The 15923-nt window shown below is 35.5% G+C and overlaps 1 protein-coding gene across 3 annotated transcripts in view; it reads left to right on the top strand.

The window, feature by feature from the left end:
* Positions 1–15923, top strand: part of Dpyd (dihydropyrimidine dehydrogenase) — a 706501-nt gene that overhangs the window by 343666 nt on the left and 346912 nt on the right. For 2 of the 3 annotated variants that reach the window (XM_048352018.1, XM_048352017.1), the window contains exon 12: positions 2926–3141. The exons of the other annotated variant lie outside the window; for it this stretch is intronic. In XM_048352018.1, coding sequence (XP_048207975.1) covers positions 2926–3141 — 216 coding nt within the window. The remainder of the gene's footprint in view (positions 1–2925; positions 3142–15923) is intronic. 3 annotated transcript variants of the gene reach the window in all.

Below are 15923 nucleotides of genomic sequence, written 5' to 3'. Positions count from 1 at the left end.
AGACTAGAGCAGAGTGTCAACATCCAAAGATGGTGAAATTATCTGGGGATCTCCATGTGATGGCTGCTATTGGGATTTGGGTGGAGCTCAGCCTGTGGTAAGAATTGAAGTTCCCAGAATGGGAGGGCAGAAGGGAGCAGGCTTCCACACTTGAAAAATGAATTACACTTTAGGCTTCGGGTTACTATAAGGCTGGGAAGAACCAGTCATTAAAGCACCACACTGTGGTAAAGACTCAGGAATTTAAAAACAAACAGACCAAGGAGTCTCCCTGTCAAAGGTGAGGACCTTAGGTTTCATCATACACACCTCCATATCAGTGGCAACTTGCGTCAATAAAGATATGTTTTATAAAAAGCTGCACCTCTCATTAGAAAGAGTTTTGCACACATTTACATTTTATTATTTACTGTTAGCTTCAGTGTGTATGTTGCTTTTTTTGTTTTGCAGCTTAAGTGAAATCTTTCAAAGTGCATCCATGTATCTCTTTCTAAACATTAAAGCTGGTTGACATGCATACAGGAGCACTTGTGTTCATTGGAATCAGACACATGGCTACCCAGTGTTGTTTCAAAGATTCTGCACATAAGGAAGGTACCTGTGAACGCTTCCCAGAATGAACTAACCTCTAGTATCTGGAAGTCTCCCTAGTTTGTTTGATTCTATTGAAATTACGATTACATAGAGCTAAGAAAATATTATCAATGATGGTTTTCTTCTGCATTCATTTTGTAAATACCCCTCCACACACACTTCTCTATTTCTCCTGTCTTTGTCAACACATCTAATAGTATTGTAATTCCATTTGAGAATATAAAGCTGACACAGCTCAATTCTAAGAAATGCTTCTTTTCAATTGAGGATGTAGGTCAGTGGTAAAGAATTTGTCTACCATGTGTAAGACCCTGGGTTAGAAAAAGGAAGGGAAGAGTAGGGAAGGAAAAGGAAGGGAAGGGAAGGAAAGGAAAGAAAGAAGGAAAGAAGGGAGGAAGGGAGGGGGAGAGAGGGAGGAGCTTTGAAATAAAAATATATCCCTGACAGAAAAATCCTTGCTAAAATGGAAGGACTTGGAAAAAATTATACTAAGTGAAGTGAGCCAGACCCAAAAGAAACATGGACTCTATGGTTTCCTTCATAGAGAATAATTAGTACATGTTTAGGTTAGTCACAGCAGAGGATCACAAGAGCTCAACAGCTATGTGCTTATGAACACATAAGATGATGCTAAGTGAAATGAACTCCATGTTCTGGAAATGAGTGTTATATCAATGATGTAATTACTTTCAACATACCATGTGAAACAGTAGCTTTTTTATTGTTGTTGTTGATGATCCTCTTGTATCCCCTTCCTGTGGTTGTCCCGCATTAGCATCTGAGTACCCTGGATACTGTATATACAGGTATTAGAACTAGGGAAAGGAAAGAGAATATCAAACTCAAGAGATAAAGGATAAAAAGACAAATGACTCCAAAAGCAATACTTACAAAACCATTTGGTGTAAACCAACTGAACAACTCATGGGGGAGAGGGAAAAGAGGAGGGGTGAGGGGGGAAATGAGGGAGGAGGTAACAGATTGTACAAGAAATGTACCCACTGCCTTATGTATGAAACTATAACCCTCTGTACATCACTTTGACAATAATTATTAAAAAATAAAAAAATAAAAATCCTTCCTAAAACTGAAGCCCAGATCTCATCAGACACTTTTTGCATGACCAATAAGAGAACACAATAACCTTTTAATCTGCAAGTGTGATGCCTTTTTATTTATTCGGTGAACTTTGCTTTGTATTATAAATGGTGGAGGCATAGAAAAATTTCTATGCAAGTTATGGGAAAATTTATCTACATAAGACACACACAAAATTAAAGTTCTGCTCAAATAACTTTTCTTTTGAGTGATGCTTCACAAGAGAAAGGAACTCTACTCTTGAATTAACTAGCCCTGTCCATTCAGTAACTTCTTTGGCTGAGAAAAATCATCCATTTTACATTCCAATATTCTTTTTCTCTCAGAGAGAGAGAGAGAGGGAGGAAGGGAGGAGGGCAGGAAAGAGGGAAAAAGAGACAGTGAAAGAGGGAAAGAGGAGAGGGAGAGCACTAGGAAAGGAGGGAGAGACGAGACAGAGACAGAGAGAGAGTCACAACATTGCGTAATCATCTACCATGTTTTAGAGTGCTAGGTACTGTGTTTCTAGTATATCATTTCAACAGTCCTGTGAGATAAAATTACTACAATAATTATTTAATGATGGTAAATTGAATATTTTAACATGAACTTGATACCTGTTTGGTTTTTGTAACATAAAACTCCCCTAACATGTATAGGTGCACTATCACTATCCACATTCGGTGTCAGCCTGTGGCTTATGATCTTCTGAATGTCCCAATATCCCTCTGAGGTAGAAAATTAGGCAACTAGCATTCAGATTACTATATTGAAAACTTTAGAGGAGACAAGGCAGTGGCATGACAGGAGACTTTCCTCAAATCACATCAACAGTAGTGAGATTACAGGAAATTGAATTTAGGCTTCATGACTTGCTGTGGCTCATATCTCTGAGCACTAAGACATTTTTATAAATTAAGTACAAAGAGTCTGGGTTAATGGAACCCAAGTGATAAATTCTAAAACCATTCCCTTTTGTGTTTGAGTCTCAGTATGTTTTAAATAGAGTTATTTGTTTGTTTAATTGATTTTATTGCTGTTTATTCTTTCTATACTGCCTTTTAAATTAGAAAAGGATGATAATTATATATGAATTTGGTTCGCTGCTAAGTGATTTTGGGCCAGTTTTTACTGAATAAACAAGCTGCTGTACTTTATATGAAGTCAGGTGCTATATTGAAGAGGTTGTTGTAAAATGTATGGACAATGCAGATGGAGAACAAGAGCAATTATTGACTCTGTGTTTCCTTGCAGACACAATATAGAGCTTTGGTACCTACCAAGCCAGAACTACCCCTTTTTTACACTCCCATCGATCTGGTGGACATCAGTGTGGAGATGGCTGGGCTGAAGTTCATGAATCCTTTTGGTCTTGCTAGTGCAACTCCTGCCACCAGCACAGCAATGATCCGAAGAGCTTTTGAGGCTGGATGGGCTTTTGCCCTCACCAAAACCTTCTCTCTTGATAAGGTAAGAAAATACTTTGGAGTCATGCTTCATCTTAGCATATATTTTATCAAAATCATAAGAATCACTTAATGGAAAGTGTTTCATTTTACCAAGATATTACTTCTTAAATTCTTGATATTAAGCAATAGGTTTGAACTCAGTGCTTGGGCGCTCTCCTGGAGCCTCTTTGTGCTCAAGACTAGCACTCTACCACTTGAGCCACAACACCACTTCCAGTTTTGAGTGTTAATTGGAGAAAAGAGTCTCAAGGGGACTTTTCTGCCTGGGCTGGCTTTGAACTGCAATCCTCAGATCACAGCCTTCTGAGTACCTAGGATTACAGGCATGAGCCACTGGTACCTGGCCAAGCCATATACTTTAACGTCCTTCCATTCCATTTGTCCTGCAGATAGAGAATTAAGACATATGCTTTTCATTTTTTTTAAGGAATCATCAAAAATTTAAATACTACAAAGGTGGCAGTTTATTTGATAATCAAAACACCTGGCATTTCTGTTTTTGTTCAGTTTAATTTGAAATGATACCTAAAACTCTACCTATTAACTATATGCTACATGCTATTAACTATATATACAATGATGTTTTGATGAATTATATATTGTATAAGCTATGTGATGTAGACATATATCTTTAAATACTAAAAGAAATACTAAATACATAAAATACTAAAATCTTTCCAAACCCCACCTTCTAGCTTTTGGATTCAGGCCATATATGATTGTGTTCTACCATCTCCATACTAGGCAATGCAGGCTGGAAGTATTTACTTCTGTCTCATTGTAACTAAGTACCATTGGTTGGCTTTTCTTTGTCACATTTCCCTACTCTCCTAGGCTTTTTGAACCACTATTCTGCACTCAGATTCTGTGAGAGTATCTTTGCTTTTACTCCCACATACGGTTTTGCACTTACGTGGTACTTGGCATTCTTTACCTAGCTCATTTCACTTAACGTTATGAACTCTGGTTCCACCTAGATTGTTTTGTTGCAAGTTACAAGATATAGGCCCTTGCAGATGGATAATATTCCACTGTCTGTGTGTACCACATTTTCCCTACCCATTCATCAGTTGATGTCCATTAGATACTTCAATTGCTGTGAATAGTTCTCCAATTAACATGGAAGTTAGTGTGTCTCTTCGACATATTTGCTTCGTTTCTTTTCAACAAATACCTATTAGTAGGATTTCTGGATTATATAGCAGCTATAATTATAGTTTCATATTTGATGTTATCTTTTTAATGACTTTTGGATGTATGTAAATTCAGATGCAGCTTTAACATACAGTTAAAGAGAGAATGGAGTTTTTTCACATAAAGTTCTAGGATCCTATTCATTTCAAAGAGTCTCTTAACTATAATATGTTGGCACAGTATAGGAAATAGTTTCTTTATGAATTTTTGAATACAGAAACTCACCCTCCCCACCAATATACACATATGTATATGTATTTGTGTATATTTATGTACATATATGTATATATGTGTGTACATATATATATATACATATATATAAACTAAGTTGCATGTGGTTTTGCAATGAGACAAGAAGTATCAAACTTAGTAGGAAGTAAAGTTCAGGTTCAGCATAATTCTTTAAAGCATACAGATGCATACATGTGTATTTTCAAACTTGGGTGCGCAATACAAATTGCCATCTTCATGGTCTTATTTGTTTGTTTTGGTTCCAGTTCTGGGGTTTGAACTTAGGAGCTCGGTGGCACTGTCTTTGAGATTTTTTGCTCACAAATAGTACTGTACAAATTGAGCCAACATTCCACTTCCAGCTTTTTGGTGATTAAGTGGTAATGAGTTTCCTAGACTTTCCTTGCTTGGGCTGGCTTTGAACCATACTCCTCAGATCTCAGTTTCTAAGTAGCTAGGATTACAGGCAAGAGGTGCTGGCAATGAACATATATGTGGTTTTGATTAGGAAACACCAGCATAATTTAGTATTTCTCATACTACTAGTTGATAAAATTTATAAGCCAAGCCTCCTGATACGTTTCATAGTAACTGGTAGTTAGCAATAATTAATGTAGGTCTGGTGACTTAAGGGAGAAGTATCATTATTTAAATCAGCCTTATCCTTAGGCAAAGAAAATAATAGAGAACACACATGCCCCATTAAGCACATTCTTTCCTTCTTTCTTCTCTTACTTGGATCAATAGCTGGCATTATTATGGCTAAAACATTACAGCTGTCTCATTCTGACAGTTTTACAAGATGTTATGTGTGAATGTGGTCAAGCATATCTAGAGTTCTCAAAAGTTAGAAAAATCAGCCCAAGGAAAAAAATATTCCTTGAAGATTTTTATATTTAAGTATCAAAAGAGAGTTCATTTCTTCCAATATATTGAGTAGGAAAAGAGACTTCTTTTATATAAAGTATAAAAATAAGCAGAAAAGACTGCATTCTGCTTAAGAATACCATAAATCAGTTGCTTACTGTCTTGTAGAATAGTAGAGGCATATTTTCTTTGTTTCAATTACCCTATAAGAATTAAGGGGAAGCTGTAATCAAATGTTTCATCTGTGGTGGATACAACCTCCAAGAGCATGACTATATTAGTTATACTATTAAAATACACATATGTAAACAGAAATAAGGAGTTAATCAGATATAAGTAAAGAAGTATGGGAAAAATCTGTTGCTACGAATGTGTTGTTTGCTTTGGTTGCAAAATTGGATTCTGATGAATCAGAAACACTATTTTTCCCTCTGTTGGTGATAGTTATAGATTAGTCATGTTAAGTCTTTCAATGACCTGGGAATGATTAACTTTACTAGCATTGCATTAGGAAATGTAGACGCTAACCTCCTTCTAAACCTTCAGTTTGAATGGAACTGACCATTCACAAGTCTGTGATGCTAGTTCCATAGGGGAGGTATGAACAAATGCAAATTAAACTTAAATACAAAATATAATGTTGGGGATTCAATAGTGTGCTAAGACCATTGTGCAGATTTTAATGACATGGTGATACCTCTTTGTACTTTGATAATGCCATTTTCAAAACCATTACTTCCTACACACAAGCGGGTAGAATCTGTCTGCCTCACAGACCACCACATTTTGTGTGTTTTGCATTGTCCCTACTTACTAATTAAGCTGGTTATTAATGTATAATTACATCTTATGAACATCGTTACTTTCTTGATGAAAAAGAAACATTGCCGTATGCAACATTTGAACTCACAAGTTTCTATGGCCTTCCACAAACACATAATTGAAATATATGTAATATACATTCATGTGACATTACAGCACACCAATTGGGATTAGCCTTATTATAATTTATTATGCCAATTCAAGAATCTGTTTAAAATGTATTAAAAATTTGGAATCTTGACATTTGAAGTTTGGATCCTCTTAATATAACAAAGGTTAGGTGACAGAGTTTTGTTATCATATGAAATATTAATATTTCACAATACAGTTGTGATGAAGTACAATTTGCCGAGCCTGCATATGATAAAGAAATTAAATGCTTACCAAGGGAGTTCAGTAAAAATTAGAGCTCTGCCTGAACATCTGCCGGAAATTTTATTATCCTGTCATACTGACAGTGTGGCTCCCTTGCTTTGCTAGATTGACAGCTGAATATTGCACTGATTTCTGCAGCAAATGCATTTAGGTGAACTTTGTTTCCCTTTTTTTTATTTTTGGGAGGTTTAGAACATGCTTTTGATTTCTATCCTATATTTTCTTTTTATACTCTTGACATTTGTAGATGCCAGATTGAGGTCTAATACCCTGTAGCAATGATAGACCATTGACTTACAGTGAAATGCCATTTGATATCTCAGTAAACAGAAATATTATTATTCTTTACTGTGCAGTCTGTATAAAAGCTGTATGTGCTTTCTTTAGGGAGGCAAATGGTCAGATTTTTAATGTCAAATATGAAAAGATGTGTGTTTTCCTTTGTGTTAAATAACATCAAGAATGGCTTTTATTAACTATATTCTTCTTTTCCAAATCAATCTTCCTTAGAATATCCATATATTTTTATTCAGATTCTATTTATCTTTTATAAGGAAAATAGATGATATTTACAATAAAATTACAAAATTGTGTACAAATACATGCTAGGTTGAAGTCTAGATGAAAAAACAAAACAGAAAGCATACAGTTCAACCTGCCAAGGTTGATTAAAGCTGAATTTTCATAATGACAATGAGAAGAACTTTGTTTAGCTAAGACTTGAAGTGGCCTGAACTTCAAATAAAATCACCCCTTGACCTATGTTAATGCTATGTTGTTTAGAGTGAGATAAACACATTTTGTTTACATTCATCATCCTCATAAATATTGTCTTCTCAGTGAGCTACATATTCCATACTGTAAATATGTACATATATATTCATAAAACTCATGATTGGTTTTTAGTAAGAAATTTATGAACAAATTTGTTTTAGTATCACATGATTAAATAGGTAAAGGCAGAAATATCTTGCTCAAGATAAAATGCTGAACACTAAAAATCAAAAAAAGTATTTAAGGTCCTTCATAATTTTTTGAGTCAAAGTATCAGTTGTAGCCATTTCTGTAAAATATCACCTTATACCATATTGGACAATACTTCACAGATAGGGATCATTTAATAAATATTTTTGGGGTAAAAGAAACACCCTACGGTTTCCCTTATAGGGAATAAGCAGTACATATCTAGGAGAGACACAGCAGAAGAGCACAACAGCTCAATAGGAATGCCCATATGAACACGTAAGATAATGCAAGTGAAATGAACTCCATGTTATGAAAATAAGTGGTATATCATTGCTGTAGTTAATTTCAACATACCTAGTAAAACTGTAACTTTTGTTCTCTTGCATTCCCTTCCTGTGGTTTTACTCCTGCTATTACTGTAACTGATCTCAGTACCCCAGATAATGTATAGAAGTGTATTGGAACTAGGGCAAGGAATACCAAAAATGACAGACAAAGGATAAAAGGACAAACCATTGAAGAAGCGATACAAAACCAACTGGCGTAAACTAACCACACAACTCTTGGGGGGGGGGGAACTGGAGGGGGGGAGATGGAGAAAAATGAGGGAGGAGTAACAAGTTGTATAAGTAATATACTTGCCTTACATGTGAAACTGTAACCCCTCTGTATTTCACCTTGACAATAAAGAAGAAATTAAAAAAAAAACGAAGAGAGATACACATTAAATTAATATTTCTGAAGAAAAAAAAAAAGAAATGCAATGTAGCTGGGCACTGGTGGCTCATGCCTGTAATCCCAGCTACTCAGGAAGCTGAGAGCTATGGGTCAGAGTTCAAAGCCAGACCAGGCAGGAAAGTCTCTTATCTCTAATTAACCAACTAAAAGCCAGACTGGTGGTATGACTCAAGCGATAGATCAGTTTTAAGCAGAAAAGCTAAGAGATAGTGCCAAGGCTCTGAGTTCAAGATATAGTATTGGAAAAGAGAGGAAGGAATTAATTCAATGTAAAGGAAACAAAAACTAAATTCCAACCAAAATTAAGGAAGTTTTTCCCTAAGTTGCCAGCTTTAATTAACAAATAAAACCCGTGCATCAATACTATGGGGAAAAATGAAGATATGGCTTACTCAGTTCAATTCCTAAAGCACTTATTGAGTACTTATCAAGGTGTCAATCATTGTGCTGTACCCTGAGGCACAGAGGGACTAACCCACACCCTCACAGTAGCTGCCCTCTAGTTGGGTAGACAAAGATTCATTTGCAATAATTAAATTACAGTGGGATAGACTAAATGATTAAATTAAAACCATAGTACAGAGAAAGATACAATCAGCTGTATGGTGGTACAATCCCCTCTCCTTTATAAGATAGGAATCAAAGGGAAAACCCAGCATTATGTTAAGCATTGGGGTAGCAGAAATGACTGATGTAGGCATCGTGATAAAAAATAATTCCAAATTATAAGCACCATTTCTCCAAATTAGTACACTTTGAACAGAAGAAAATCTTACCTGGTTGTGTAGTGAGCTCTTTTGAAAGCTATATTTACAGAATAACCTGTATAGTTATTAGCTATAACTAAGTCATACCTTCTGTACTTCATTTTCCTAATTAAATATATGTATATGTAACCTATAAAATTAAATCACATCTTCCTTATCTCAGTTACCTAATTAAAATATGTGTCTATATGTATATTTAAGTGTGCATATATTTGTGTGTATTAAGGGTAGGTATTGGGAATTTAATCCTGTTCTACTCCTCTGAAGCTCCATTTTCTCAAGTATAAAATATTGGGACCAGGTTACAGCTAAGGTTATTTACAGCTTTGTAACCTGTGGTATCAACACCAAAAAACACCAAAAGTGACTATTCTAGTTTTTCTTGCTCATAAGCTGATTATTAGCATCATCTGTGGAGCAAGTTGGGTGAGGAGAGGATAAAATAAATCCTTCTTGTTCCCCCCCCCAAATATTTTGGGGATATTAATACATGGATATTTTACACCAGTATATAGAGGACATTTTTATTGTTCTCTACCCATATGAATGGATAAGTAACACATTAAAAAAATGACTGTTCTGAGTATTGAGCTCTATCAAAGGAAAAAAGGCCAATTTAAAATTTCTCATCTCCTAAGTTGTTCTCTATGTTACAGCTGCATTTGGCTAAAGACTGAGTAGGAAAATGCAATTTTCCCATGCATGCATTGTATTTCAGGGCCTACATGGTTAAACGGGGCTTAAAAATGCACAAGATTATTGAGAAAAGACAGTGGCGATTGCATAAAATTAAAGACCTAAGAATGGTCTGTCAATAGTTCTGACAAAAGAAATGTAACCTAATCTTGAATGCTTATAGTGGTGACAAATGTGCTGGGTAGGTAAGGCAATATTATCTGGGATATGTATAGAAAGACCTATTTTGAAAATATAGTTCAATTTATTGACCACCAAATTCGCCTATGTATAAGCCACAACATGTTTTATGGATAATTATTCCCTAAGAGTCATCACTGAATATATTAGTAGAACTTACTACTACAAATGAGCTGTTGAATTTTTAAAATAACTGTTTCTTCCCCTTCCCAGTAAATACCCCAGAAAAAGTTAAGTAAGTGTGGATCCACTTTGAAATTTACAAAAAAGACAGCTTTGTCTTGGATCACTCTGGTCTCAGCAAAAGTTTCACAATCACTGGTTGGGCATGATGTTCAGTAGTGTATGCTGTTGTTGCCCTATTATTAGTTACTTTTTCATTACCATTTACTGAGTACTCAGAAGGTACAGACCAAATATTTTAATAAGTTATTTCATGTCATCTTAACAATATTCCATAAGACATATAGCAGGTTTTTGTTGTTTTTTTCAGATGAATGGTCTGAGAAAGTCATATGACTTGCCAGGAACTGAATGCAATTGTTAATTGTGTTTGCTCACAAACATGTACACTGGTAATTTGGATTGAACTCATAGGGGCAGCTCTTGTGTTACACACAATGTCTGTGGAGTTCCTTCATACTTTTGCAGGTGGTCCATGGATGCCTGGGGATTGGCAAGATAGATGTTATCACTAATGAATCTCAGTCTCAGGTGGGGCATGAATGTCTCTGTGTCTCTTCCCAATCTTTCTTTGCCCTATGATGTCTCTGCATCAAGGAGGCTCATTTGGGCTCGTTCAAAGGTGGCAGTGTTCCAGGACATAGACAGTAGAGCAGAAAGGCCTGTGGAGACAGACTCTAAAGCAAGCACTGTCATTTCTGTGATACTCTCTTGACTGAAATAACTTACAAGGTTAGTTTTGGTTCAAGAAGTAGGTAGACATTGTCAATTTATTGATGAAAAGGATTATGGAAATATATGACAAGGGGATATGAACATGGATTATGGTCCCTTTACTAGCAATCATAACTTATTCATCAGTAGCAGTAATTCCCATGTGTCCATCTGTGAAATGTATCTACCTCCCCTCAGGGTACCTAGTATATTTATCTCATCATGGCATTAAGCTCAGTGCCCTGATCATTTTGTCTGCATTAGTCCAAATGTGACTGAGGTTACTCAGATTCAACTTTTCTTTTTCCAGAATTCTGTGAAATGGAAACATAAGTTAATGATATGATAAAAAAACCCACACTAGATATGGTCCTTTAGTAATGAGAAATAGAGGCTATGTAGCAATATCTATCTATCGATCAGTCGACCGATCCAAAGATAGATACACACACCACATACAGACATGTATATATATTTAACTGTACATGCATACATATGTTTTACTATACATATATGAATTCATACATATATACCTGTGTGTGTTTGTGTGTGCATATACACAGTTAGGACTTTTGTACTGGCCCTTTCTCTGTTTTGTCTGTTTGTTTTCAAAATAAAGTCTGGTCTTTCTAATTCTACTCACATTACCTTGAACATGAGATATCCTGCCTCTGCCTTTCAAGTAGTTGGGATTATTTCATCACTATTTTACCTAGCCTACGTAATATTCATGATAGGGCCTTTACTCTAGGCTCTATTTGAAAATCTTCTTTTAACATCTAGGAGAGACTAATCATAAATAATATCTTTGTTTTCTACCTAAGTGTGTTTGGGAGTTGATGGGAGAGACTTTCGATTTCCTTAAGCTTTGCTTAGCAAAGTAGATACATCTTTAGCTCTATTCTTCCAGTGCCTTATATATTTGGGTAGAAATATTCAGCAGACACTTTCAGTATTCTGTCCAGAGATTTCCTCAGTCAAATTGCCAAATGTATGATATGCACATTTTCTATTTGCTGATTTACCTCCAACAATATTCTTGCCAGTTGTTCTGTCATCACATAATACAGGCCACTTCTTTTCCTCATCCCAGATGAGATGTTTCTCATCTTTGAGGAATTTTAAGCATCTACTAATAACAGTACATTCATCCAGCCCACACTGACTGCCTTCTCTTGCTTTTGCAACCTGTTCACCATGTTAAAGCCAATACCACCTGACATAAAAGGGATATACTACATCTCCAACCACCCCATCATTTGAATCATTGTTCAGTGCAGCAGCAAGTCATGTGCTATTGTTTCTGTAGCTGGATGCTATGGTCAGAGCTCAGCCGGGTAAACTTGACATTGTTCACTGAGTTAGTTGTGCTGACCTGACAACCTGCTTGGATAGAGCCTGGTGGCTGGTCTGATGGATTCTTTCACCTGCCTGATTGTTAAGTGACTTGATAAGCTTTTATTTCTACATGGTCTGATCTTGACATTACATGGAATTTCTTCACAAGAAAATAATAGTAACAAAGGCAAGGAAGAAGGATATTACAAATACATTTGAGTTTAAGGCTCTGCAGTTGCACCATCTAGTTTTTTCCCCTGTATTCTTTTGGGTGGGTGACCTGCCACAAAGTGAGATCAGACTGATAGAACATGGGAATGGTTCTTCCTTCGATAGAACATGGGAATTTCTTTCTTCCCAAAGAGTACAAACAATCATATCAGGGTTTGAATGGAGGTCTATGCGATGTAAATCCCAACTCTTTCCATTGAAACATAATTTTCTTCCTAATTTTTCCTTTGGGTATTTCACTTACTCATGTCTAAAATGAGGGCAGTGGACATGCGTGTTCTTCAGAGAACTAGAGTTCATCTGAAGCAGGTGTACTGGGGGCTCCCTTTCTGGTAGCTGTGTGACACCCACTTACGTTTTTATTTCTACTGAGAAATCTAAATTACAAAGCTGTTTTAAAGAAAAGAAGTGTACATGGGGGAGTAAACACTGTGACTTAAATCCTGCTGAAAATCCATTGTCATTCAATTGCAACTCCTCTCCTTTCATTCTTCTCTAGCTTACAGAGGTCCTCTTTCTATCTTTCAGCATGGCACCTGCAACCCCATTAGGGGGCTCCTTGGCTTTGTTGTTTGCCCATCCTGGAAGGATGTGCCTTTAGACCTTTATATGACCGGTTCTTCTCCTTTGGCTCTCAGATCGTTGGGACCTCAAATAAGTCTTTGCTAACTATTTAAAACTCAGTCTTCAATGTGCTATACCTTTTCTGGTTGTTTCCTTCTTCATTGCCCTTTGCATTATATAAAGGCTCATGGTCTTGACAATTTGGTTACTTGTTTATCTTCTAGGTTGAACCACTTAAAGTGGATATTATCTTTGTCAAAATTTCATGCCCAGAACAATGTCTGGCAGAAAAGGAGGACTCACTAAACACTTGTTAGGTGCATGAATAATTATAGAATTCTAATTTGAACAGCAATTCCACATGACAGCTCTTATGTCCCATCCAAAAGCCTTTTTTCTCTCTTTTTAAATAGTCCTGTTTTCTTTCCCATAATAAAATTTGTACAAGTTTTTTTTTTATTTTGGCCATGTAAGTTGTCTGTTCTTTCCTGTGGATTTCAAGAAACTCATTTCTATCCACATTACCTTAATTGAGTGGAAGTAGTATCCACATTTACTCAAATTGCACAAATTGATAGTACCTAGAACCAGATACACATTGTGAAAAAAATATTTTCAAGATCATAATTTGAAAAAAAAATAAAGTTTGAAATTTCATGAATACATTATATAATGTTTTCAAACCTGATTAACCTTGTTTTTCAGATCAACACAGAATATAATATTTATTTATGTAACTGATTTTGGAATGCTTTGTGGAAATGCAAAGTATGTATTTTCTAAATTGCTAATCAAATTGATAGGTATTACTATCATCCAAAGCACTCTACAATACTTCATTATGATAGTCTATGAAATAATAACTATTGTCATGTACCATTTTTAGTGCTATCATTCTACTTTCACACATTTTATGTAATTAATTTCTATTTATTTTGTAATGTTTTTCTCCTGATATATACTTGTGCATTGACTACAGGCCTATAATATTTCCATAAATTCAATGTTAATTCACCTGAGAGGCTCTTGACATGTGCAAAATTAAAATCACTTCTACGTAATAATGGTTTGATTGGCTAAGTTCTTTTACTATTATTTAGATTTATTTTGTCAAAATTTTTAAACCTCCCTTACAAATTATAAAGAATGTGTCTGTTAACTATCTATCTATCTATCTACCATCTATCTATATCGCTAGCTCTGGGGGCTTGAACTCAGGGCTAGGACACTGTCCGTTAGCTTACTAGTGCTCTACCAGTTGAGCCATACTTCCATTTCTGAATTTTTGCTGGTTTATTGTAGTTTCGGGCATGAGCATTGGTGTCCCACCAAAAATGAGTTAATTTTTAATAAATGCATGTTAGACTTTACACACACACTAGTGCTCTCAAAGAGTTTATCCAAGTGTTTATGGCTACCTATCAGTATCTTTTGTGAGGTAATCTTTGTCCCTTCAACAAAATAATTTTTGTATATACTTGTACATATGGTTACACACTCAATAGCATGGACCTGTCCAATATTGAAACAAAGGTCTTACAATATCGCAAGTTAAAGTGCAACACCATTGGGTCTCCCTAAATTTCTAAATTAACCTCTACCAGTGCTCCATATTTGTCAGGTGCAATGCCTGTCAAATAGAAAATATAAATTAAAATATTTCTAAGTACAAGTTAAGCTAATGAATATACTTCTAAGGTAATGTAAAAACATTTAATTATATACAGAGATCATTTCAACTATATACATTATTAAAAACTCTTCACGTGGCTCCAAATCATTTTTTTCAAACATTTTATTTCAAATTTGGGCTCGTTGACTATAAAGCAGACTGATCAATTTTCCAATATAATTACACCTTCACCTCTTTTCTGTTTCAGGCTGTGATTTCACACTTGTTAATTAGTTAACCAATTTGGTAGAGTAGACAGGTTGAGATTCAAATAGACTTTTTAATAATATAAGTTGACATGTACAATTTTGATCTGGGCTAGCTGGTTAGATGAACCTACCTTTTCATGGAAAATACCTCTTACTCAATTTCTCTCTTTGTTGTTGTTGTTTAAATAACTGGTATCAAATTTAATGGAAAATTGTCATAATTATGGTGAGTGGAAATTGCCTGAAAATACACTCCTGTTGTTTGTTCTCATTCTATCTCCCATAAATCTTTTTCAGGTTTTAAATTCCAATACTTAAAAATCTCCATGTTCTGGCCACGATATGGTCTTTGGATGAAATTAAAACACTTCCTCTGCCTTAGCTTTGCATTTTCTTTATTGCTTTTTAACAAAATCTTAGTTATCCTCTATGTGTGTGGGTGGGGGGCAGGGATGCTCTTTATTTTTCTGTTGAAAAATTTAAAATCTAGAATCATAACTCTCACGTTCTTACAAAAGGACTACATTGGCTATTTCTTTGCAAGATTTATTCCTTTTAGCAAAACTACATTTCATGTTATTCTCCATTGTGATGGAAGACTTGAAATGTATTTCGTATTCAATCTCATTTTTGACATAAGAAAGAATGAGAGAATAAGACATGCTTCACTCAAGGAAATTCCTGATATTTTAGAGAAATAGTCTCTGTCAATGTACTTTTTCCTTTCCTTTTTCTGTGTGTGTGTGTGTGTGTGTGTGAGAGAGAGAGAGAGAGAGAGAGAGAGAGAGAGAGAGAGAGAGAGACTGGGGCTGGAACTTAGGGCCTGGCACTGTCACTGAGTTTTTATTGCTCATAGTTAGCACTCTTCTACGTGAGCCACAAAAATAAGATGGATTTGTGAACAGTTAAGAATAGATAAAATGGATTTGTTAAGTGTTGGTTTTTTGCTTGAGGGTCTCACAAAGAAAAGAGTCCACACGTACTTGCTGATGGACTGCTTCCCTTAATCTAGTCAACAGGACAGTTTACTTCAGCA

This window comes from Perognathus longimembris, chromosome 7 (assembly GCF_023159225.1).
Source record: "Perognathus longimembris pacificus isolate PPM17 chromosome 7, ASM2315922v1, whole genome shotgun sequence".
Classification (NCBI taxonomy): Eukaryota; Metazoa; Chordata; class Mammalia; order Rodentia; family Heteromyidae; genus Perognathus; species Perognathus longimembris.
The sequence above is the reverse complement of the archived record's forward strand: the minus strand, read 5'-3'. Positions and strand labels throughout refer to the sequence as shown.